Below are 25628 nucleotides of genomic sequence, written 5' to 3'. Positions count from 1 at the left end.
CTTCCATCCCTCCTCAAGGCAAAGCACTCTGCAGATGAATAAATGAGATGAAGAGCCTGTGCTGTTTGCTGCCCCGCAGCGATACACCCTCTGCTTGCTCCGGCAAGGGGCACAGGTGCCAAATCTGCCAAAAAGCTGCAGAACACGCGTGCTCCAAACCTGCAATGCACGAAGAGTGCAGTCACACATCGGCTCTTTGCATGCTTCGGCACATCACAAACATGGTTAGGCTATTTAAATGTTTTATATTCCTGTCTGCTGGCTTTCAGGGAGAACAAATTAATTCTGTTTCATGTACCCAGAAATGGTACACATCAAACCACCTTCCTGTACAGTTGGTTAAACAAAGTTAGTGGTAAAATCCTTGGGGTTTTGCTGCTTGTTTCCAAACCCTTTTGATCAATACGTGGCTTTCATGTCCTATGACTCTAAGATAGGAAGTGGCCCTTACTTCTTGCTATTGATCCAAACCGGTGGGAGTTCCCGCTGCCTGCCAAGCGGGCTGGCACACAGGTGAATCCAGCCTGGTGGCAGGAGCCGGAGTGGCACTGCCAGCTCCGCTTGTCTCACCAGTGTGCAAAGGGGACGTCCAGGCTCAGGACAGCCAGGCAACAGCATTCAGAGTTAAGTACAGCATTACATATTTCTTCTGAGTTATAAAAGCAGGACTCAAACTGAACAGCAACAAGACCAAGCTGTAAGCGATGGGCTTGAGCTGATGCACGGTGACTTTCCCATCCAGCTGCACTGATGCAGTCCCTGAACCTGCGTGTGCACCCCAGGGTGCCTGGCACGCTCCCGGCCTGGCAGCTGTTCACCCCTTTCCCTTCCTTAGGATCGGTCTTGTCCAGGGACCAAGCCCAGCTCTGGAGGCAGAGCAGTGGGGAAGCAAGGTGCAGCACACCCACGGGTGCCAGTGCCCGGAGGCCCCTGCCAGCCTTTCCCATCTCTCCGACAGGGGCTGCAGCTCCTGCTTCTTCTGAAATGCAAAATGACTCTGCTTGTGCCATGGCAAACTCCACCTGCTATCTCCCAGGAGCTGGATTTCTCTGCAGCACTCCTTCTCATAAAGTATGGCTGGTTTTATGTACATGGCTCATCACATCGCTCAGAAAAATCATCTGATCATGAAGTTATTCATCCAGCCCGGCAAGGAGCTCCATTTAAATAACAATGAGGCTCAGTTGCAGGCGCGGGGCTGATCCCGGTGCACAATGACTTCTTCATTAAGCTTTGCCTCAGAGGGTTTTCCTCACAGCTGAGCCTTTAACCTCTTCACTTACAGCCACACTCTGCTGCTCCACACCCAGCTGGTCCTGCCCTGAGCCCACAAACCCACAGAGCCCAGATGGGCCCAGCTGCAGGGATGCGCTGGGGATGCTCTGGAGCCTGTTTCTTCAGGAATGCTGTCACCTGGGTGCCTTGAATCCTGGGAGATGGAAATCCTCAGATAGATGTTCTTACGATGGCATTGGCCTTTCTCCACTCCCAGCTTACCCTGGCACCACTGCTGGCATGCCCTCAGCAAGTAAATCCTTTCACAGATGCTTCACGGAAAATCGGGCGACTTTTCCCTGACTGTTTGCTCCATTTGGCTCGTACCGCTGAAACATTGTGCTCATCCTCTGCTCCCTTTCACCCAGCAGCTCTGCTCCTGGGCCACCATCTCTCCAGCTGATCCGGTCATTTCCCAGCAAAACCAAGCCTGGGATAAAGCATAGATCTCCCATTAGCACGGGGTGGGGGCTGCCTTTTCTCACCACTTTTATCTCATGTTCTTTTCCACTGGAGATGATTCCAGCTTGAAGGCGAGCATGCAGGCGAGAGCTGCAGGCCAGGCATGCCAGGGTCCTGCATCCCTGTCCCCCAACATCCCATCGGCCACCCTTCCTCGACCCCATAGCTGGAGGGAGCCTGGGTACTGTGGCAGAGCTGGCAGAGGAGAGGTGCAGGGGATGCTCACAGAGGCTTTGCAGCTGGAGACATGGGTTTCCCTCCTTCCCCCATCCATGGCGCTCTCTTTTTTCTACCTTCCCAGCAGCCTCACCCTCAAAAGCCTACCATGTGGACACCTGCCACCACTCAACACTGCTACTGGTGGAAGCTGTGGATGGCACTGCTCTGGTGCCACCAGCCCCTTCCCCAGGCCTGGCTGAGCCCACCCCAGGTCACACATCTCCTGCGTTGTGAATCCTTATGCACAGGTTTGTTACTGGAGTATCCCCAATGGGCTGCAATAGCCACGGCCGAGGCACCTCACCTTCCCTCCTCAGTGGGGATGCTGGGAGCCTGTCCGCAGCTTTACCGCTGACTTATTGCTGCCATCTTCAGCTGCAGCATCGCCTCTCTGCAGCTGGGTTACTCCTCTCCAGCCTGGTCCAGCAGTGCTAGTACAGACAGGCAAGCTGCTGTTTGTGATGGCTTTGAAACTCCAGCACCAGAGCTGCAGGCAAGCTGGTCTGCTCTGCATGGTGGGGAGCATCGTGGGACCTCATGGTACTACCCAGACCACAAGCATTTGAAGTCAGTCAAAGCTGGGGACAAAAAGCAATGAAAAGATAAATTGAAAGCAGAGAACAACATCCCTGTTGATGAATTTCCAGAAGTATTTGTAAAAGTTTCAACACCCCCCCCCAAAAAAAAAAGAAAAAAAAATCCCCCAGAAAGACTTGCTGTTACTAATTTAGAAATCAAAAGAATTTTTGAATGGAAAACATTTGCATGAGGTTTTCACTCCTCTCTCACTAAATGACTTGGGTTTGGTTTTGGAGTGCCTCAGCTACTCTTGGGTATGGTTCACCCCAAGGGCATCCCTGGGGGCGGCAGGTGGAGGGATGCGGGTGCCTGGTGTGTCCCCTGGGTGCCAGGGTCCTGCCCCAGCAGCTCCCACCAGCAGCCGTAGCGCCGGGCAGGGGAGCGAGCTCGGCACTGGCTGAGTGGGGTTTTTCTGCTGTAAATCACAGCAGGTTGTTTTACTCCATGAGCTGCAAGGTTTATTTATCCTTCCCTTACGCTTGCTTATCTGTGTTTGTTAGCCAGATCATACCGGTTGCCATCTGGAAGAAGCTGTAAATTATTTTCTGGCTTTTCCCTACCGACTGCGGCTCCTCCAGCTCCTTCCTGCCCTCGCAGAGCTGGGAGTTCTGCGGCGGAGAGTGATGGATGTCGGCTCCACAGTGCTTGACCCTGCCATGGGCTGCTGGCAGGGCCATGGAGACCCACGAGCCACAGGTCCAGGGGGCACAGAGCCCCACAGAAGCTCCAATCTCCAGAGGGATTTTCCCCTTGTTTCTGTGTGTGGATGCCAGGCCATGGCAAACCCGCTCACCGCTCCCAGCCCTGAGCACTCGCGGTTTGCTGCGACACAGGAGGAGGGTCTGTGCTCCGCCAGTCCCTAAGCCAGCCGCATTCCCCAGCTCTCCCTCTGTATTCCTCTTCCCAATGTCCACCCCCCCCAAATCCAGCTGCTTCTGCACCCCAGGGCAGCACTGGGGCCTGAGGACAGCCCCCGAGACCTCACCTGGGCTTTCCCAGGCATCTCCCTGCTCCAGGCCACCTGCTCTGGGAACAAGTGGAAGGTGAAATGCTCAGCACTCCCAGCTCCACCTGGACTGTGGCCATCAGAGTGCTGTGAGCTGGTCTGTGACGGAGCATTCGGTGCGTGAAGGGCCACCCTGCCATCTTCCCTCCCCGCTTCCATCAAGGTGGAATCTCCTCCCCTGAAACGGCTTGCTGGACTGTCAGCAGGTATCTGAACATAATTAAATCCTGCTGCTTTTTCAAATGTCCTTGGAAACCTTCCGCCTGACCTATTTCTGGCACATCCCAGCAATGACAGTGCCTGTGGGGTGCCCCTGCCAGCCCCCCAAGCCCCCTGCCCACGCAGGCAGCGTGCCCTGCCTCGGCCAGGGCAGCATCACTGCTCATGGTGTTTGTGAGTGATGGGTGTAAGCTGGACCAGACTGCTAGCAGGTGCGGGGAAAGGCAAGGGGAAGAGGGAGGGGAAGGGAATAGGGACTGGGATGGGAACAGGGAAGGGGAAAAGAACAAGGAAGGAGAAGGAGAAGGAGAAGGAGAAGGAGAAGGAGAAGGAGAAGGGGAAGGAGAAGGAGAAGGAGAAGGAGAAGGAGAAGGAGAGAAGGAGAGTGGGATGGGAACAGAGAAGGGGAAGGGGATAAGGGAGTGTGATGGGGATAGGGACTGGGACAGGGAAGGAGAAGGGTATGTGGACGGGGGACTGGGATGAGAGTGGGAAAGAGGAAGGGGAAGGGGATGAGGAAGGAGAAGGGGAAGGGAAGGAGAAAGGGATGGGGACAGGGAACGGGATGGGGATGGAGATGGGAATGGGGAGGGGAAGGGGAAGAGGAAGTGGAAGGGGGAGGGGACCCCACCACCCCCGGCCCCACTGCCGCTTGCCGAGGGAGCGCTGGCGGGGACCCCAGTGCCCGGGGCAGCCCTGGCAGACGCGGGTGTCCCCGCACCCCCGGCAGCTCCGCGGCTCGGGATGTCACCGTTCTCATGGCAACGGCAGCGCTGGGAAAAAAAAAAAAAAAAAAAAAAAAAAAAAAAAAAAAAAAAAAAGAGAGAGAAAAGGAAAAAGAAAAGAAAAAAAAGGCAGAAAAGGGGAAAGGAGCGGGGGTAGGGGAGGGGCGGCGGGGGGTCGGTACTTAGAGGCCACCCCCCGCCCCAGGGACATTCCCCCCCGGCCGCACCGGGGGATGCTCGGGGGGGCCCGGGGCAGCCCCCTCCCCTCGGCCCCGCCTTAGCCACGGCAGCGGCTCAGGCAGCAGAGCCGGGGGTCTGCCCGCTCCCCCCTGCCCCCCGGCCGCAGCCCGGGGGTCCCCAGCTCTCGGGCCGTTCTGCGGCAGGCGGGGACCCCCAGCTGGGGCGGCAGCTTGGGGGCTGGGAGCGGGGTGGGACCCCCGGGCGGCCCCGCTGCCCCCCCGCGCTGTCGGACCCGGGGGGGCCCTTGGCCGCCCTCGGCGCCGCCGTTGCAGAGAAGAGGAAGCCCGGCCAGCGCCGAGGTGCCAATTACTCCTTCATTAGCAGCCAATGTATTTCTTTATCAGCCGTGTGCTTCTCTGTACAATGTTGATCATTTTGATGGAGCATTTGTTTTAATTTCCCAAATGAGGAAGCAATCTTGTAAATATTGTGCGGTAATTAAAATGGCTATTTATTGTGCAGCATTCTGGCTGCTGCCAGCATAGAACTTGATTATCATTCCCCTTCCACCGAGCCCTTGCTCCGGCCGGTGCCGGTGCCCCAGCGAGCTCCTTTGCCCTCACACCTCTGCTCTGCCGGCGGCACGGCCAGCGAGGTGCAGCTGAAGCCCCTCGGCGCCCGCGGGTCCTGCTGCTCCCATTCCTGGCTGCTTCCAGGCGAGGTCCAATAGCCTCCAAAAGCCAAGAAACCCAGCAGTGAGCGATGGAAACTGTTCCTGGAGCAAAACCTGCTCCTGGGGGTCTTGCTGGCAGCAGCGGGATCAGCCGCTGTGGGCAGCTGTGGGAGACGATGGAATAACACAGGTTGGGGAGGAGAGGGGGGGCCCTGGGGCAGTGACCCCTTTGCCAGCGATGGCCTCAGGTCAGGGGGGTCCTGTGCGCTCTCTGCTCGGCCCGGGGGTGGTGCCTGCCCCAAGGTGCGCGGTGGTCCCACAGCACAAGGATGGCAGGTGCCCCGCAACCCACCCCACCACCGCCGGCATGGGGGACGGGCACACACCCGGACAGAAGTCCTGGTAAGGGACCGCAGTGTCCCCAGGGGAGGAGTGACAAAGCCCGCAGGGATCTGCCCTGTTGGGTGGGCTTGCAGCCCCGCTGTGGGGCTGGGCAGTGGGTTTAGCCCATTTCCAGAGCCCACACCTGCGTCTCAGCAAGGGGCTGCCGTCCCCAGGCTGCCTGTGGCTGTGGTGGGCTCCACGCTGCCGCCATCAGGGATGACCTTGGAGGAGGCTGGGGACAGGGACGGGCACACGGCCACATGTGGGGTCATGCAGTCGGCTCTGCAGCCCCTGCGTGGGGTCGGGCAGCACGAAGCTGCAGTCCAGCAATAAAACAGGCTGTGCATGGCTGGGGGGGAGCAGAAATTCTCTAAGATGGTTCAAAATCCTCCTCCTGGGTCTCCATGGTGACCAGGAGCCTGTGCCATCGCCAGCACCGGGTCGAGGTGGAGGGCAGACGGCAGTGCTGCCCAGGAGCAGAGTGGCTGTGCCACCATGGACCAGAGAGGTGGGGACATGCTGGGGGTGGGAGAGGGGCCCAGGGCCCGGGCAGTGGGACCGCAGGATGCTCATGCACCTCCACCACCAGCACTCACCCCAAGCCTTACGGCGAGGGTCAGGTGTTGCGAGTCTGAACCTGGACTTCCATCCCCAACACATTTGCATGAACACAAATTAGTTACATGAAGCTTTGCCTTGTGTGGTTTCCGTTTATTATTTCCTCTCCACAAACATTCAAAGTGACAAAAGCTAAAAAAATAAATAAATAAATCTATCCAAATCCATTTAAAAAAATCCTTTAAAATGTAAATCCCTCCAGCCTGAGTGATGCCAGGTAAAGAAACACTTTGGTGCTGGGGGAAGTGAGGCTGAATGTCACTGGGTGTGTGGAGAGGAGCTGGAGCCCCCACTGCCCAGGAGCAGTGCAGCTCCCTCGCCAGCCAGGGGGAAGAGGGGCTGCGGGGGTCCCAGGCCCCCCCAGCACCCCATCCCCTGGGATCCCTCCACACTTCTGTGCCTGCTCCTCTACGGGGAGCCTGAGTGGGCTGCTGATAACAGCAAAAAGAAATTAAAGATCAAAACCCCAAGGAGTAGAAGCAGAAGCCAGGGGTGGGCATTGGAGGGATAGCCCCCTTTCCCCCCCATTTCCCTTCCACCAGCCTTGCTCCAGGGCCTTTCCCGCTCTGCTGCCAGCTCTGGCGCTGCTCAGTCGGGCCCCAGAGCCAAGCTGGGGATGTCCCCACCTGCCGCCCACCAAACACCCCCAGGTCTCTGGCTGCCATTGTTCGCAGAAGCCTCTGGAGCTTTGTGTGTGGTGGTGAGGTTCGTTAGTGCTCTTTGCATATATGCTAATCAGCGGGGAAGCTGCTCTGGCATTTGCGCCTTGTTCTTGGGCTGCGGAGTAAATATAGCAGTGGAGGCTGGCGCAGCTCTCCGGGGCTGCATGGTGGCAGGGGATATGGCACATGGGAGCGAGGGATGTGGCACAGCAGTGAGGGATGTGGCACGGTGGCAGGGGATGTGGCACAGCAGCGAGGGATGTGGCACAGCAGTGAGGGATGTGGCACGGTGGCAGGGGATGTGGCACGGCAGCGAGGGATGTGGCACAGCAGTGAGGAACGTGGCACGGTGGCAGGGGATGTAGCACGGCAGTGAGGGATGTGGCAAGGTGGCAGGGGATGTGGCACGGCAGCGAGGGATGTGGCACAGCAGTGAGGGATGTGGCACAGCAGCAAGGGATGTGGCACGGCAGCGAGGGACGTGGCACGGCAGCGAGGGATGTGGCACAGCAACGAGGGATGCTGCCCAGCCTCGGGGTGCATCCCCCAACCCCATGGGCACCGTCCAAGCACAGGAGGGCATGAGCCCGTCCCCCGCCTGCGCCGCCTGGACCCCACTAATGGCACAGCTTTAAAGCTTCCCCAGAATACATTCAGACTCCCACTCCCTTTACCATCGCCTCGCTCCCCGTCTCCTACATACAGATGCCAGCTCACGCGCCGTACCAGCTCCGCACGTCATCGCCCACCTCCGCTGTCCCCCGCGTCCCTGTGCCGGTGCCCACACAGCCACCCAGCACACCCCAACCCTGCAGTGAGCACCCATGGGAGCTCCCCATGGCACCAGCACCCGAGGTGGCGAGCAGGGTGCTCCGAGGGCTCACAGACACTGGGAGGAGGGTGCGGGGTAGGAGGGAAGAGACGTGCCAGCCAGATCATGAGCTGCCTTGGCAGCCGCCCTGCTTGTTCCCTCGGGGCTGCCACTGGCCAAGGGCTGCAGGAGCTGCAGGGGCTGCAGGAGCTGCAGGAGCTGCAGGAGCTGCAGGAGCTGCAGGCCCCCTCGTGCAGGGCCATAGCTGCAGGTGTCCCCTGGGGTGCCCCCTCCCCTGCAGCACCGGAGGAGCCTGGGGGCTGCACATCCCTTGGCTTCTTCATGAAAAGCCTAAAGTGCCTCCCTGTCCCCGTGCTGGTGTCACCGCTGCTCTGCCTGTGTCCAGATTTTAGTGCAACTCGTGGTTTTTGAAGGTTTTTTTTTACACAAGCTGGTGCCAGAGTCCCCTGGCTTGCCCCCGCAGGCAGGAGGGAGCTGGGAGATGCCGGGAGGTGCTGGGGAGCCTGGGAGCAGGTCCCCGCTGTGGAAGCAGGTCCAGCCTTGACTGGTAGGTGCTGGCAAGGGGCAGAGCATCCCCCTGCCCCCCAGCCGCCCACCCGGCAGCTGTCTGCATCTGCCTTCCACAGCCACTGCGGCTCTGCCCAATGGACAAAACGAGCTAAAATAATTCAGTCACCTCTTATTTTTAAGTCTGTGATTTTTCCAGCTGTAGACTGGCAAAGAAAACCTTTACAGCAGAGCAAAGTGAGAATTCCCAGATGCTCTCATGGGGCATGTTCTAAAAAGCATTCATCTGTCATACCCTGCTGCAGCCACACTCCTGGCATCCTGATGTGCTGCCTCTGCTCAGGGATGCTGCTGTTTGAAGAGGAGGCTTTGGGGGAACACGCTGCCAGACACCCCTAATCCTTTTGAGGGGAGAATTTGAAGGAAAAACATCTGGGTGCTCCTCCTCTCCTGGACGGCAGGGACTGGGGCTGCGGGCAAGCAGGCGGCGTGGAACAGCGAGGCGTTGTTCTGCCTGGGAATGAAAAGCCCTTTGTGAGCCCTGCGTGGCGGCGCGGGCAGAGAGGCCGCCCCGTGAGGCTCCACCGCTGAGCAAATAACCACCATGGGGCTGGCACTGCATGCCTTGCCGAGCTCGGGGCCACGGTGATTTCTTCGTGTTATGAGCACTGTTGTCTGTTTATCGCTAACATGCTGGGTTGTTGCTTCTTCACTTTTTCCCCGTCACCTGGGCTGTCCTGGAGGCAAGCTGAGGGTGCTCAGGCATCAGCACGGTGATGGAGCCAGGTGTCCTGTGATAAGGGACTCGGTCCTGCAGTGTCTGTGTCCGGGCTCCCAGAGAGCAGCCCGAGAGAGCAGAGCTCCCTCCTGGCTGGTTCATCCCTCGGCCCCCCGGGGGGGAGCCATGCCGGCCCCCCGCGGGCAGCGGGGATGAGCTGCCACCCCTCAGCAGGGACCAGGCAGCCAAGGCTGGGCGGCACTTACTGCCACGGCCATGGGCATCCCCACGGGGGTATGGGGCTGCATCCCACCCCAGTGCTGCATAACAGCAGGGGGGCAGGGACCCCCCACAGACGGGCCGTGGCCCCACGTCGCTGAGCTCAGGGCTGAGCTGTGCTGCTCTGTGCATGGGCAGCGTGTGGGCGATGTGGGCCGAGCACCTCGCTGCCACCCCGGCCCCCCATCACAGCACAGTGGCTGCCTGCCCGGCCGCGAGTTCCCTGTCCCCGAGGGGGCTGCAGCACGGTGGAGCTGGGCAGGTCTGCGAGCCGGGGAAGGAGAGAGACTCAGCCAAATTAACCAACTCATTAATTCTCACGTTTGCACGCTGCGTATCAGCTATTTCCAGTGTGATGCTGTTGCCAGCGGCTGCATCCCACGCAGCCACCAGCCAGGGCGGGCAGAGCCACCCCTGCCAGGGACCAGGGCATCGGCTGCAGCCCAGGGCACAGGGCAGGGCATGAAACACAGTCAGAGCTCCGGTGTGCTGGGGTGTCGTGTAGCCTGGGCAGGGGCCCCACTTGAACCGGAGCCACAAGCCAGGGTTGGGTTCATCTGCTGCTGGAGGCGAGCTGTGGGCGAGCAGCCCGGCATGGTGGCCATGCCGTGGCACTTGTGTCTTCAGCAGGAGCCTCTGCCATGGACAAACCCATGGCTGTCCCCACGGGTGGGCTGGCACCGGGGACCTGGCCACAGGCAGCAGTGTGGCTTGCTTCCCCACCAATGTTTAACCAGGTTATTTATCCAGAGTGAAAGAGCTGCAGTGTGAGGGCAGGAGGGGCTCGGGCGGACACAGGGACAGACAAACAGACAACCTTCTGATGCTGTTCCCAGAGCACAGCCTGATTTTTTTCCCCTGTGTCCCCAAAGCCCTGGCACCAGCCACAGCCAACAGCGCCTGGGTGAGCACGTGCACGACCTCTGCAGAGCCTTCGGCAGCTCGTGTGGATCAGGCGGTGCCCCGGGCTCCCCCCTCATGCTGAGGGTTGGTGTCCCCACCAGCCCCAAACCCCAGCAGTTACCACCTTGTGAGGCACAGGTGCCCACAACATCCCTGCCCCACGGCTGCCTTGGTCCCAAGCGGCATCTCCATCCCCGTGGGCATGAAGAACCTGGAAAACAACAGGCGATGTCCCAGCACCGCAGCAGATCCACGTGCCGATAAAAACATGGTGCAGACCCATGGCCAGGCCTGATGCAAATTTAATTGAATGGGACTGAGATGTATTTTATGTCCTTAAAGAACATTAAGTGCTTGGAAGTTAATTGGTATTTAATTAGCATAAATTAAGCACTTTAATAATACTCAGGGAAAAACAACGCAGTATTACAGATACTTTATTAAAAGTCACCCTGACGAATTAAAAATGAATGCACTGAACACATCAACAGCAAAACAGGGATGGTGCAAGGGGCCACGCACAGGCCACCTCCCATCTCCTGCCCCTGGCCATCGTGAGCAGCGGTCAGCAGCACCCACCCCCTGCCAAGGGACCACAGACCCAAGCCCCCCGTGCCTGCACCCGCCAGGAGAAGTGCCTGGAGCCGGGGTGCAGGGAGCGGCCGGGTGCAGCCGGGGTGCAGGGTGCAGTGGCAGCTGCAGCCAGAGCGTGTTTCCTGCAGCACCGCCGGGCCTTGCTTCCTCTTGAAAGGGGAAGGTGGGCACCCATCGCCCAAGAGTGGCAGCTGCCTGCACCCCCACTGCTGTTCCCCAGGGCCTCCAGCTCCCACTCCCCTGCCCCCACCCCCCGCCCCAAGTCCCTTTGGGGAGGAAACTGCGACTTTGCTCCTTGTTTGGTATGGCATTTTTTTTGTGGCGTTGCCATGACAACCGTCCCAGTGACATCTTCATGCTATTTGTCTGCTTCTGTGAGTTGCATCATTTTCCCTCCTGAATGTGCAGCTGCCCGTGCCCTGGCTCACCTGGGGCCACGCTGCCCAGCCCTGCACATGCCACCAGCGGGGAGGGATGCAGGCAATGACCCCCCCACCCCCAAGTCAGGGATGCTGTAGTTCTGCCGTTTCCTCACTTCAGCATCTCCACAACCTTGTCCTTTTCTAAAAAAGAATACAGCTTTGTGTGTGTTTGTGTGCGTGTGGGTCACCTCCTGCACTGGGAAAATAGACAACAAGCTGAAAATAGCGAGGTGACATTGTGCGAGGCTCTGCCAGCCCCACGGGGACATCAGAAAGCTGGGAACGTCCTCGCTGCCACAGCATCAGCTCCTCTGCCTCTGCGTGGAGCAGCCTGCGGAGGGAGGGAGGAAGCACCGGCTTTGCCCAGGGTTTCCCTCCAGACCTGCTGGCAGCAGGAGAGGGGGAACAGCCGGAGCCCAGCACACAGACCCTGGCCCCGGAAAGATGCCATCGCTCCTGCTTGTGGCAGCCCAGCCCTTTCCCACCTGCCCTCCAGCCTTGTTTCTGGATGGGTGCCCCAGGTGCTGGGCTGGGTGGTCAGCCCCGTGCTGGGGGGGCACAGCTGTCCCAGCACAGCCCCTGCCCCAGGGCCAGCCCAGGGGCTCCTCAGAGCCACACATGTCGGGGCTGGGAAAGCAACAGCCCTTTCCCAAGTTAAAAGTTTACGAAATTAGGAGTGACTAAAGCCAGGTAAAGTGAGGGGCTCCTCACTGGGAGTACTTGCAATGACCCTGCTGCGGCGGTTCACCCCCCAACAGGCCCTCCGAGGGGTGGGGATGGGGTCCCTACGAATCCCCCCAGCACAGGGAAGGCCGGGAAGGCCACAGGATGAATCAGGGCAGAGCTGCCGTAGGGGACGGATACCCAGCTGACGTAAAGCTGCTGCGCTGGCTCCTCTCCCGCTGCCCACACAGCTCCATCACAATTCTGTCTGCTGACTCCTCCTGCTTATGGCAGCAGCTCCCTCTGCTCAGGCAGCCCCCTCCCCTCACCCCCCAGCAAGAGCCGCTCGGCCTCATCCCGCACCTGCATGAGGGAGAGCAGCTGACCCACAGCACAGCTGGGGAGCGGGCTCCTGTGGAGGGAGACCCTGCCACGCTGGAGCGTGGGCTCCCCGCGCGCTGGGTGTGAGCGGGGAGGGAGCAGAGATGCCCGAGTGAGAGACAAATGCAGGAGCCAGCATGGGGCAGGGCATGGAGCCCCGCAGCACCCACCGCAGCAGTGGGGGCCGGGGGACCCCCGGGGGCATGCCAAGGCAGAGCAGCTAGCCACATCAGGCCTCAGAATTCGTATTGTCACCAAGAAGTTAGAAACCAGTTAGCGTCAGCGCTGGTGAGCGATGCCACATGGTCACCAGGCAGGGCTGCTTGACTCAGATTCTTGCTACCTCAGCAGGATTAGAGCAGGTTCCTCGCAGGGCGGCTGGGAACGGGCAGCTCTCACCCCCTGCCCCAGGGAGCTGGAGATGCTCCTGGAGAGGAGGCCAGCACCAGGCTGCTGGCTACAGCCACGCACCCTCAGCCACCTGAGCATGGGACAGTGGTGCCCACCCTAGAGGGCACAGGGCTCCCTGGCACTGCAGACACCCTGGCATGGCCCCAGTGGGATGGATGCTGTGCATGGCCGATGCTGGGACCCCATGGGCACTGGTGTGGGTCAGAGGATGCTCCTGGTGAGCCAGTCCTGCTGCCGCAGCAGGGGCTGGCAAAGCTCCGGGGACCAGGATGGGAGCAGTGCTGCCTGGCCCTGCTGCCAGCACAGGGCTGCCTGGTTCAGCTGGGCTGCTTTCCATCGTCCCTGCAGCATCAACCGAACCATCTCCTGAGCGCAGGCTGCCTGGGAGGTGCAGAGGGGAGGTGGGATGGTGAGAAGCAGGAGCAGGGGGCTTGACGCTGGCCATGCTGAGCTGCACCGGCTGCCCGCAGCAGACGCATGTGGCTCCGCACCCAGCATCACTTCAGGAACAGGCGCGTGGTCCGATCACCGAGCAGAAGCCTTTGGGGAGGTCAGAGAGAGAGAAACTGGGGGTCAGTTGCTTTTCCATTGCAAGCGTGGAACAGAAACAGCAACAGCACCAGCCCAGCACCAGCCTGAGCCTGGATTCACCCACAAGACTACATGGATGGAGCAAACAGGTGGGTTTGGGCACAGGTTGGCTCTTCGCTGTCACCCTGTCCTCATGGGAAGGAGAAGGGGAGGGAGTCCCCAGCCCTCAGACACCTCTCTGGAAAAGCGGCTGCTGGCAGCCTTGACCCAGGGAGCAGGGAAGCAGCTCGGGCAGCATGCGAGGCAGAGCCCCTGGGGAGGCAGCCAGGTGGGAAACCGGAGCAGGGGGTGTCAGCCTGCATGGCTCTTCTCTCCTTACTGCTGTGGGCATCACGTACCTCACCAGTGTGCTGACGAGGAGAGCAGCAACCATGGGCCCTACCCAGTAAACCCAGTGATAATCCCAGTAGTTTGCTACCACAGCTGGCCCAAAGGCTCGGGCAGGATTCATGCAGGCTCCGGACACGCCACCTCTGAAAGATGAACAAAGCATTTGCATCAGCCCTGCGGGACATGAGACCAGCACCCATGTCCCCCCTGCTGCGGGGTCTGCTCGGTGCCCGAGGACAGTTTGCCCTGGCGGCGTAAGGAAGCCCAGACTCGAGCGGCTGCTCGGTGCCAGCAGGCACCAGCCTTCGCTCCTGTTTGCAAGCTCCTGGGGTAAACCCGGTGCAGGGTTGAAGCACCAGTGCTGAGTCTATCTGGGGGCTTACTGGGAGCCAGGCTTTTAAACAGGGAAAGCTCCGTGCCACACATGGGTTGTGGAGTGGGTCAGGAGAGACAACAGCGTTTTACAGATTAAACAAAACTGCAACAGACAAATATTTGCCCTCGAGGTTTGTGCAGTGTTTAAATAACAGCTCTGAATCCCACTAGAGGGGGCACTGCCTTAACTAAACAAGCCATTAACATTCATAATTGTGCAGTTCGTTATCTGATTGCAGTGGCACAAGACCCAGGCTGCTCGCCCGCCCGCAACATCTGCCTGCGCCAAGGCCGAGCTTGGCAGCGCTTCCAGCAGCCTCGAGGACACGCAGCGAGAAACGGCTCCAGATGAACCCTCTGCTGTTTGCTCAGGGCTTCCTACGACAAACACCGCCCCTGCAGCCCTTGGGTTTATCAGCCCCTGACAGGCACTTGTAAAGGCCGCTTTGGCTCCAGCGCCACGTGCCAGGCTCGAGCCGATGGCCTTTCCTGCACCCAGCCTGGCTGCGCCCAGGAACTCTCCCCAAAAATACCAGAGGGGCCACTGGGCTCGTTTGCCAACCCCGTGGTGTGCTCAGCTTTCCTCAGTTTCCCCAGCCAGCAGGTGCTGTGCTGCGCTGCGAGGGGCACATGCCCCCCACCCCAGGCACCCTCTCTTCCCTGGTGCAGGATGCAGCAGCCGTGGTGCTGGCCAGGGAGGGAGCGGGGGAGCCCTGACGCTGGGTGCTTGGAGCCCTGACGCTGGGTGCTTGGAGCTGCCCGCAGGCTCTGCTCAGCCGGCACAGCAGCGAGCTCCGAGCAGCAGCTCTGTCCCCACAGCCACAGTCCCACCCTGACCCCGCGCTGGAGGCACCCTGCCCGGTGCCAGCAGCTGCTGGAGTGGATGGCACCGGCAGGCCAGCGGGAACACGCAGAGGGAGAGGACCCACAAGCTCACCCTGCCAGGATGTCAACCGTGACCACAAGGCCAATGCAGAAAGGTGCCAGCGGGGTCTTGGTCTTCCCGTTGATGGCGCCCATGCAGACCGCCAGGACCAGGAAGGTGGTCATGATGATCTCGCCCACAAGGACGGAGGAGATCTGCTCGTCGGCCACGATGCTGCTGAAGGCTCCTCCGTGGGCATACACATACTGGTTGCTTTCCGCCACAACCTGCGCGGGGGGAGCCCTGTCTGTGCCCTCCACGCTCCATATTGTGGGCTTTAACGGGCATATGTGCTCACTGTCAGGACAGCGTGGGCGGGCGGAGCATCAGGTTAAAGAGGAGCTAATCTCATCACTTTCCTCCTGAAAGCCAGCCCTAAGCGCCTGGCAAATATAAACTCATTAGTGAAGGATAATGAGCCAGCCACCGCTCTCCCGGCCCTGGGATGAGGCTCACCCAGACACCAGCGGTGTGCGGTGGCCAGGCCGGGCTGCCCGGACACTGGGAACGGGCCGCGCCAAAGGTGAATTAACGTTACAGGGCAGCACCGTAAGGAGAAGCACAGGCAAAGGAAACGGCTAGAGCTGCAGAGGTACCATGCATCGTTCTGTGCTAATTAGCGTGCCACAGCAAACCTCTGGAGAACAGCTGGCACTGAAGATTAATTAGCCGTGCCCCCACAGCGGCACTGTCAGACCCAAGCTGGCAGCAGGGGACAAGCTGCCCGAGTCCTGCAGCCAGACTGTGGAAGAGCTGGGAGGGGGCACTGGGTGCCCTGGCCCCCGGCGCCAGAGAAGCCCCAGGCCCACGCAGCAAACCTACGAGCTTGTCACCCTGTGAGAAACCAGCGCTCTCAGCGCCAGGCAGAACCGATGCACCCAGTGCCCCTTGTCCTCCCCACCCCGCGCGCTGCTGCTGGGGACCCCAGGGCTGGGCAGCAGTTTGGGGCCGGCCAGCCCAGCCCTGGCGGAGCAGTGGGAGCCCCTGCACCCCAGTGTCAGCGCTGCCTAAAGAGACTCCCTGCGTGACCCTACCTTTGTCAGGCCAGCTCCTATCAGCCCTCCGCACAGCTGGGAGACCCAGTAAGGAATGAGCATCGTGATGTTCAGCCCACCAACCAGCCACGCGCCCAAGGACACGGCGGGGTTGAAGTGGCCTCCGCTGCAAAGGAGAGAAGAGCATCAGCGTGGGGTTCACCCCCAGCAGGGGGTTCACTCCTGGGGCTGGAGCCCTACGCTCGCCACGGTCAGGAGCCACAAATGCTTTTGCAGTCCATCCCGTGAGAAAGTGCTACACATCGTAGAAGAACAGAACCCAGGCTTTTCTTTCTCTGCAGTTACTGCTTCAAAGCAGCAACATCTTCACCCCAGATACCCAACCCTTCCTACAGTGCCAGCAGGGGCAGGAGCTGCCATGGTGCAGTCTGCGTGACAGAGTTTGGGGCTGTGTGTCCAGAGACCCCAGATGCTTCCAGGAGCTGCCACAGCCCTGCCAGGGCAGGTGTGGGGACAAGGGGTCTCTCCCGGTGTTGCAGGGTGCTGCAGGCTGGGGAAGGCACCAAAGCCCTGCCCAAGACCCTGGTGCAGTGGGGGTTTCACTGCTGCCCCCCACCCCAGCAAAAGCTCTGCTTGTGGGAGCAGCACAGCCCGACCACCAGCATGTGGAGCGGCTCCTCCGAGGACAAGGACTCAGGGAGGACAGTCATTCCCCTTTACATCCTGATGGCAGCCATCTGTGCTGCTCAGGGGAAGGAGGGGACGCACTGATGGAGCTTGTACCCACACATCCCCGAGGAAGCAGGGAACAGGGCAAGTGCTGTAAGACAGAGCTGAGGCCACCTCCCAGCCACACCAGCGCTGCTGGACCCTACTCGGATTTTCAGGGTTTATTTGCCTCTGCTCAGTGTAAATGCAAAGGTGCACAGAGCTCTCTGCATCCCTGCGCACTGCCCGCCACGGCCCTGGGAAGGGCTGGCAGAGGCTGGCGCTCACCTCATTACAAGAGCTAAATCATTCATCTCAAAGACCACATGCAAGACAAACTCAGATATCTTCTAATTAAAACAGATCACCATGAGACACGCATTAATGAACAAGTTTCATAACCAATCAGCCCTAATAATAATTGCTGGTTAAACCGATGAGTCAGAGTGTCTAGGAATTATAATCACATCTTATTCTTCAGCTGTAATTAAAGACCCATCATACGAGAGCAAGAAGTTATGTTGTTAAGGGTAGCAAACATCTTGGCTGGACAGTGCTCTGGCTGCACATACGCCCAGGATGGGTGGGAGCCCAGGAGCTAAAGGAGGACCTGTCTGCAATAAACCCCGGCCACAGCACCCACCTGCCTGCGGCACGGACAGCAGCCTGGCCAGCGAGCACGTATCCTGAGCCAGGCTCCCCTCCAGCCTCTCTGGACACAAATCTCTAAAACCTGATTTTAGGCTAAAATCTCCCTGCACAGGACTCTGAGCTGTCTCCTCCTGGCTTCAGAGCTAACAGGGGACCCCCAGGATGCCTCTGCAGCCCCTCATCACAGCCCCTCTGTGCTGCTCCCCTGGCTTGGGGTGCAGCAGGCATCCAGCTCAGCTCTGCCAGCACACCCCCAGGTCACTGAGGCCCAGCTGCACAAACCTCACCCCATGGCATTATCCCTCCTAATCAGGTGCTGATAAATTATCAGTTTGCTCTGGACTCTGGGGCTTGCTCGTGAGCCCGGCGGAGCCACCCTCCCTGGCCGGGGGAGTTTTGTGTCCCAGCCCAGAGCCACCCCATCCGTGGGCTGTGCTGAGCTGACCGGAGGGGCATGAGAACCAAACGTTGCAATCAAAAGCAAAGTAAACTCCCCAAACCCAAGGCGTTATGGACAACCACCACCTAAGCAGCCATGCTGCTAACCGAGAGGCTCAAGGGCAGTGCAGCGTTGCAGCAGTCACCAATATTTGGCAGGAAAAATCCTAAAGGCAGCATGTGGGGAGACAGGAGCATGTCTTCCTGCCACGCATGGAAACCGCACATGCAGCAGGGACCGTGCCACCCTGGCAAGGGGGTGCAGAGGAGGTGGCAGGGGGAGCACGTGCCACCCCAAGTGCCAGCCCCCCTTACCTGATGTTCCCCAGGATAGCGATGGTGAGCCCCAGGGCCAGCCCATGCGCCAGGGCAGGCTGCAGCCTCCCAGTGTTCGTCGCGTCCTCGACCACGGAGAGGCAGCCGATGAAGATGAAGAGCGTGCTGCCCAGCAGCTCGGCCACGCAGGGCTGGACGTAACGCTCATACCAGTGGGGCCGCAGGGGCTTGGGCTCGATGTCGATGTCCATCGTCTCCTTCAGTGCAGGGTGATCAAACTTGGCAGCGGCCATGAGCAGGGCTGGAACAAAGCAGGTAGAGTCCTGGTGGCAGCTGGCCCTGCGGGTACAACTGAAGGATGCTGCAGAGCAGAGGGCTTGAGAAACTGGAGATGCAGGCTCAGGTCTCCGAGGGGTCCTGGTGCAGGGATGAGGACCCTCCAGGAGCACCCTGCTTGTCCTGCTGAAAGGCTGGCAGGCTCCCCTTGACCTATATGAAGAGGTAGTGGATGGGAGGCTCTAGAAAACAGATTGGGTTTGCATTGCTTAAAGAAAAAAAAAAAAAGAAAGGGGGCAATAAAAGCTGATAGGCCAGCCCCCAGGAATATAAAAGCTCTTTATCACCGCCGTTCCTTGGTTCAAGGCTTTGGGTTTTTTTGTTCCCTGTGGTTGGTTTTTTGTCGTTGTTGTTGTTGTTGTAGGGTTACTGCCAAGACTCAGGACGTGATTTCTTTCGTGTAGATAACCGGAGGGCTGGCACCTGTGCGAAGCCCAGCTGGCCCACTTCACTGGGCGGCTCTTACCTGCTGGTGCTGCCAAGAGGTAGCACGTGCCAGAAGGACCAGAGCACTGTGTGCATGGGGCACGCACGGAGCCACAGCACCCTGGGAAATGGTTGATGTAGCTCTAGGGAGGGAAAAAACACTCTGAAAACATCACTCCCATCCGAGGCTTAGCTCGCTATAATTCAGCCTAAGCCCAGGTGTAACACAAGGGACGAGAGCCATTCCCAGCACGGTGCAACTGAGAGCCCTGAAACGTGTGTGGAAGGGGATGCACCAGGAGCAAGCGGGAAGGCTGCACCCCGGGAAAGGGTGACCAGGGGCACTGCTTTGATGAGGGGAAGCAAACTGCAGCCCCTTGGATCCAGCCCAGGACTCGGAGCAGTGTCCAGGGGTAGGCATGGAGAGTATACGCCTCCTTCAAAAACTGACAGAGATCGGTACTTCTGGGCATGACAAACGCATGCAATGTAACTTGTGCTACACCAGTAATGCTTAAGGGGCTTTAAAACCTTAAAAGACAGCATCAGTGTGGAGACACCTATCACCAAACCTCTTCCTACAGACCCCAGAGAGCCAGCAAAGTGACTGATTTCTGATTTGTCTTGAGTTACCGAAGGAGCCTGCTGGAACCACATTCAAAGCCGGCTCCCCTAAACCTCAGCCTACGTCCTGCCCAGAGCTGCGGAAGAGGGGCCCCGTATCCTCCTTCCAGCGCGCTCAAATACAAAAAGATTGCTGGTGAGGGTGCCAAGAGATCTACCGGCAGCTTTGAAAGCTGATGATCAAATATTTAAAACATCCCCAAACCCCCACCGCACCCCGTAAGGGATCATCACCCAGAAAGCCAGGTTGAGGCCATAGCAGAGGCTCCGGCGAGGCAGGGATGGCTGGAAGGCCGCAGCCTGGCCGGGGATGTGGGCACCACCGCCCCTGCAAGCCGTGGGCACGGCAAACTGCCCCGGCCACGCAAGCGTGAGGGTCTCTGCAGCGAGCAGCAGGAATGCGCCTGCCATCCATGCAGGGATGCAACCCATCCCGCTGAGCACTGCGGCATTTCACCTCCTTGAGCAATCGCCTGCAGCATTTCATGTTTGTAATGGGTAATTAAGGATTGGGGTTTATAGATATTTTTTTTTTTTCCCCTCTCGTAAGCAAGGGTAAAGAACGCCACGGATGTTTTATGATGTTTTCACAAGACACTGGGGATGGGAAGGAAATTTCCACTTGCCTGTCCCAGGGAGGGCTGCTGCTGGCCACACTGCTGACCACACTGCTGACAAGGGTCAGGCCGGAGCGACAAGGGAACCTCAGTTCAGGCACCTCTAAGCGAGCCTCAGTCACTCAGTTCTCTTCCTGGGAGCTTGTTTCCTACAGCCAAAAGGTCTCAGCATTAGGTTATAGAAACCACTGGAATACAGAGAGTGAGCGCTGGGGTTGGGTGTCTTTAGGGCTCCTCTTTGAAGCCCCTGCACAGACCCATGGAACAGGAAAACACCGGATTCAATCTCAGCTCACAGAGCGCTGTCACCTGGAGCCAGCTTCCAAGAAGTACATTGAATCCATCCACCACCACACCTCCCAGCACAACCAGACCAGGGCTGTCATTGGGAAGGGTTTTTCCTTTTCCTTCGTGGCAAAAGGAATCCAGATTTCATTTATTTTTTGAGGTATTCAAAACATAAGGTAACAGACATCCAGATTTCATCTGGTGCTTTGTATCAGCAGTTCTCAAAGTGTTGAACAAGTGATGCTGGCATCACCTCAGCGCACCAGGAGGCAGCTGAGCTGCCCTTGATTACCAGCAGCAGCGCTGGGCAGCACGGGCAAGCCCCAGAGCCAGCCAAGAGCTCTGCCCCTCTTGGGCCAGGGCAGAGGCAGCAAAGGCAGCTTCCAGGTGCTGGTGCCGCATACACAGTGTGGGAATGCTGCCAATGGCCATGCCATCACACCTGGACTGTGGCCACACAAGCTGCTGCAGATGTCTCCCAGCAGAGTGACAGCTTCGGAACACCGGAGGGTCACAATCCAAAAGTGAAGATTAACCTGGCGTCCTGTTCTTGGCTTTTAAACATTTACCATTATTATTTGGGAGCAGGGATGTTTGCCTGAGCCTTCTAGAGGAAATGCTCCACGTTCAGGCAACAAAGGAATTAATTATTACTAAGCACGGGACTGAAACGGAACAAAACAAAAGCACAACCTTGAGGGAACGCGTTCCCTGTCGGCAGGAGCTCCAGCCAAGTGTCTGTGCACCAAGTGCCAGCCAGCGCTGCCCGGGCATTCCATGTGACGGAAAAATTGCTGGAAGAAACCAGCTCAGCAAATTCCAGCACTGTACAAAACACCAACTGATTGGTTTTGGAAGATTAGGGAGAGTGAAACGTTTTTTGCAGGGCTATGGCTGATGTGCCACTAAGCGAACAGTTAGGTTGGCAGCTCCTTGCATTCTTTCCCGGAGCCCAGGGATCGCTGCTGCTCTCTAACCACCGCCTCAGGGCAAGGGCAGTCACCAGGGGAGTAACACTCCCCACGTGTAATTCTAGTTAACCTCAAAAGCCAGGACTAAACAAAACCAATAAAATAATGCTGGTATTTTCAGCACCTGTCAGCTGTGGCTCCAAAAGCCCTCTGGAGCACATAAATCCTGCCTGGACCTCCTGATGGACAAACACCACTGAGCGATCGCTTGGCTCATCACCAACCCACAGCACACAACGGGGCAGCAGGGGAGGGCAGGCGGCAAAACATGAACTGGCCACACAGGAATTATCTAAAGTTTTCAGTTGTGTTACACGGAGAGGTGCCAGAAGAGCGTGCAAGACAAAGGGACACAGGGTCGTTCAGCGTGGTCAGAAGTCAAGACCATCAAGACAAGCCTGAGCAAAGCAAGGAACTCCCAACTGAGGAGTCCACTGAGGCTCGAAGGAAGCAGCAGCATCTCGGCAGGCTCAGGGCTGCCTGGACTCTCCCATGCAGTCAAAGGCTTACAGCAGCAATATACATGATCTGTATCTATCATCATGAATTGGCAGAGGTCGTGTTGGATTTCTCTTATGCTTATCCTGAACTGTGACTTTCCTGCACTTACAACTCTTCAGCATGTTTTCCTTAACACGTAATGAGTAATTTATTAATAACCTCAGTTTAAGCTACATCTCAACCCAACATTCCTCCTATGCCATTCTGAGAAGAGGCTGCACCAGCATCTGTCTCTTCTTTAGAGACGCCACTAACGTGCAAAGAAAACAACCCTGCTCTTAGCACCCTTTGCCCCTCATGGATAAGATTAAATACTTGGCTCTAGGGTTTGCTCGGTAAGCTACGTAAAAATTATACTCGTGGGAAAAGGCGTGGGGATGAGGACAGATAAATCTGTTCACATTAGCAGACACTTATTTTTGTCCTTGTTTGTGCTTGCACTGATTTGTTAAATAAGTGACAACAGCAACTCTGTCAATTAGTCCAGGAAACGGTGGTACGAAACAAGCAAGAGCTTTGAAAAATCCTTTTTAGGAACTGTAGAGAACATTTCCCATGTCCATCTACCTGGACAGGAGAGTCAGAATAGCCCTATTTCATTCAGCCCCGCCTCAATGTTTCGTTCTGTTTCTCCTTGCTTCAGCGTGCAGATCAGCAACCTTTCATTTGCTTTTCTAACAAACAATAGCACCCAAAGCCAAACCACCCAAACTCAAACAAGCCCTTAAGCAGACACTTAAGAAGATGCTCAAGTGCCATTAACATTTAACAATGCTTAAGTGCAGGACTAGAGCATAGTGGAGTCTCTGTTGAATCAGCGCCAGTACATTTTATAGGACAAGCTTCTGACTAGATGTCTATAAAAAAAGTTATCAACAAAATATTTTGGTGCTGCACGGTGGTGTTGCTGCAAGGAAAGACCCCAGCATAGCCAGCATCCATGGTCAGCTCTTTTAAAAAGCGATAAAGAAGGCAAAGGCAACTCATTTGACACTGCCTTATCTTTACAGTATTTATCTTGGAGGCTGATAATCTTAATGATTACACAACTGTTACTGAATGAGAACTTGCAGAATTATTTGCAGCTCCTAGCAGTGACACAGGTTAGCTGACCTCTGCCCGTTTATAGATCCTATATTGCATAATAGTTTTACTTCAAAATGCTACCGTAATGCTTGAGTGCAGATGGAAATTTCCAAGGGTTCCTCACACAGACTTACCATTGTCTGTTGAAAAACAGGGACAGATTGGGGTCAGTTCTCCACACACAGAGCAGACCGGTTTTTGAGAAGGGAAAATAACCAGAAGGACGAAGCTACATTGCAACCTTAACGCTGGCATTTAACATCAAAATCCAACAAGCTCTCAAAGAAGGGATGGATGCTCCTAGTCCTGTGCAGCGTTTACACGTGCGCATCTTCCCTGCAGTTACCTAACACTGGGCTCCCTGTGACTACCATGCCAGGCACTACAGCGGAGCCTTTCTGTCCCCAGCAACTGCATTTCCCTGTGCCCCAGCAACACAGACCTAAAAAATCTTCTAAGTACGAAATAAGGAACTGGTAACTCTGCAGAGAAGCTTTAAATGCTACACACTAAGCTAACAACTGCTTTTCATTCAGTTCCTAGAGCTGGATAATCCCTGTGAGAACGAAGTAATTTAGTTTTCTCGAAGGGGACTTCTTTTATCCATCTTTTAGGAGCGAGTAGGCAATGCTCAGGCATGGGTAACACGGATGAAACACAGGCACAGCAAAGCGTAATCACCTGAACTGTGGTTGAAACTCGAACAGAACGAGGATCAACATCCAGGAGTCAGCACGGAGCAGATATGAGGATTTTCTTGCACCTGTCAGGAACAATTTGTGACAGGCATCTCAAAGGCAGGCAGGGACCACGTGCTTCAACTCCCTCAGTTTGCCATGGCAACTGGCCTCAGCATCCTCGTTGTGCAAATGCTTCACAGCCACTGGGAGAAGCAAAGAGGATTAACAGCATCTTGCTTCAAGAATAGCAGGTATGACCAGACACTCTGCCCCTTCCTGCTGCCCACGCTCCCTGGCAGAGCTCCTTCAGCAGGACCCTCCTCCCCCACCTCGCACACCGCAGCCCAGACGCCTGGGCTGCCAGGTCAACCTCCTCCCAGAGCCCCACGGGGGCCACAGCCAGCCAGGCTGCCAGCCTGACTGGAGGTCCCATGTCACCCACGCTCTCCAAACAAACGGCACGTGCGAGGGACAGCCCTACTAACCACCCTGCCGCTGAAACAGAGTGGGACAGGGGGGAGGGGGAGATGCACCTTTTCAGGTGTTCTACAACCCATCAGCAGCACAGCGAGGAACACCACCACAGGCTCCCCACCACTGAGACTGGCCGGAGAACTTTTCCTGTTGACGCCATCAAATCTCCTGTTGTTACTACATGTACAGCACAGAAACTACATCCAGGAAGAAAGAGAAAACTAGTTGAAGTACTTCGAAGTGATCTTCAAGAGAATGACCCAGGTGTGGCTATGACATGGAGACCAGAGCTAAATTCAGGGCTGACAGGAGATATCCCAGTGGCAAAGATGACAGCATTGTGCCCTTACCTAGGGGTGTGTGCCAGCCACGCCAGGTTCCAGCCTCTTCAGCCAGCACCAAGAACAGAATCACAGAACCATCTGGTTGGGAAAGACCTTTAAGATCATCAAGTCCAACTGTTAACTCAGCACTGCCAAGGCCACCACCAACCCTGCCCCTGAGCACCACATCTAAACACCTTCTAATTACCTCCCAGGGACAGTGACTCCACCATCTCCCTGGACAGCCTGTTCCAGGGCTGCACAACCCTTTCAGGGGGGAATTTTTTCCCAATATCCCATCTCAACCTCTGCTGGCACAATGTGTGGCCGTTCCCTCTTGCCCTATCACTTGTTAGGTGGGAGAAGAGACCGAGAGCCACCTTGCTACAGCCCCGCACAGACACCAGCGGGCGAGCTCCTGCAGGCAGCAGGCAAAGCCCTTCAAGCCCCAGGGGAAGCCGCCAGCGGGCAGGAGGGTGACACGGGATGATGGAGCTCTTGTGCCATAGTTGGCTGGCTGGGGCAATGCAGCTGACTTACACCTTGCTGTTCACTCAAGCTTAAATGATGGGTTTCCCCCCCCCCTCCTTTAAACAAACTGTTTGCAGAGATGGATTTTGCTGTACTGTCAGTACCAATAACCCAGTCAAAGGCCAGGGCTTTCACCGCGCAGCTCAGGGGAGCTGCTGCTGGCAAGCAGTCACACAAACTGCAGCAAGCAGCAGGAGGAGGCAAAGGCCATCTCTCCTGGCTAGAAAACATTCCTCAGCCTTTTTCCAGCTAGTGTCTTTCCAGCAAAGTAGCATTGTTTCAGCAGCACCAGGCACTCTCCAAACTCAAATATTCCCTGGAGAGGCGAAAGACTTATTTATATTAGTTAGTGTAATGAGAGCTAGACTGCCCACACTCATCCTCCCCCCACGGGCTCCCAAGGTATCACAAATTCCTTTGATCCTGTTGTAACCCTGAAGCACAAGGTGACCTACTTCCTTCACCACTGTTGGCAACCGAGCCAGAAGAGACTCTTGGAGAGTTCTGGCAGGAATCATTTCTCCTCTCCTAGCAGGATGCAGAACTGTTCAGCTGAACAGCTGCAAGATGGAATGTCAGACTCATCTAGATGAAGAGCAAACAGGGCACCGTCGTGCCTTCCATCCCACGGCACCTGCTCTCCGATGCCACATTCTTCAGTGTTTCCCTCAGATGAACAAATTATACAAGGACTTAAAATAGGAATTGATGAGCAGAAATTCCACCAATATCTGCCTCATGCTAGCAGAGACATAACTTCCACACAGAGA

General features: G+C 57.2%; 1 protein-coding gene across 1 annotated transcript; it reads right to left on the bottom strand.

Moving 5' to 3' along the window:
* Positions 1–13209: 13209 nt before the first annotated feature.
* Positions 13210–18481, bottom strand: AQP8 (aquaporin 8). The gene is made up of 5 exons (XM_040592953.1): positions 18041–18481; positions 15968–16094; positions 14946–15160; positions 13642–13776; positions 13210–13252 (listed from the first exon to the last, which is right to left on the bottom strand). The coding sequence occupies exons 1-5, from the start codon at positions 18292–18294 to the stop codon at positions 13210–13212; spliced, it is 774 nt and encodes a 257-aa protein (XP_040448887.1). The 5' UTR covers positions 18295–18481.
* Positions 18482–25628: the final 7147 nt, after the last annotated feature.

This window comes from Falco naumanni, chromosome 4 (genome assembly GCF_017639655.2).
Source record: "Falco naumanni isolate bFalNau1 chromosome 4, bFalNau1.pat, whole genome shotgun sequence".
NCBI classification, from domain to species: Eukaryota; Metazoa; Chordata; class Aves; order Falconiformes; family Falconidae; genus Falco; species Falco naumanni.
Note: the sequence above shows the minus strand (reverse complement) of the source record. Positions and strands in the feature narration are given on the sequence as shown.

What these genes read in the sequence shown, in the direction of transcription:
- AQP8 (XM_040592953.1), bottom strand. Translation starts at nt 18,294, where the DNA reads ATGGCCGCTGCCAAGTTTGATCACCCTGCACTGAAGGAGACGATGGAC. An exon ending in GCTATCCTGGGGAACATCAG is followed by an intron (nt 16,095 to 18,040) that starts GTAAGGGGGGCT and finishes TCTCCTTTGCAG; the next exon opens with CGGAGGCCACTTCAACCCCG. An exon ending in CTCGTCAGCACACTGGTGAG is followed by an intron (nt 13,253 to 13,641) that starts GTACGTGATGCC and finishes ACCTCCCCAAAG; the next exon opens with GCTTCTGCTCGGTGATCGGA.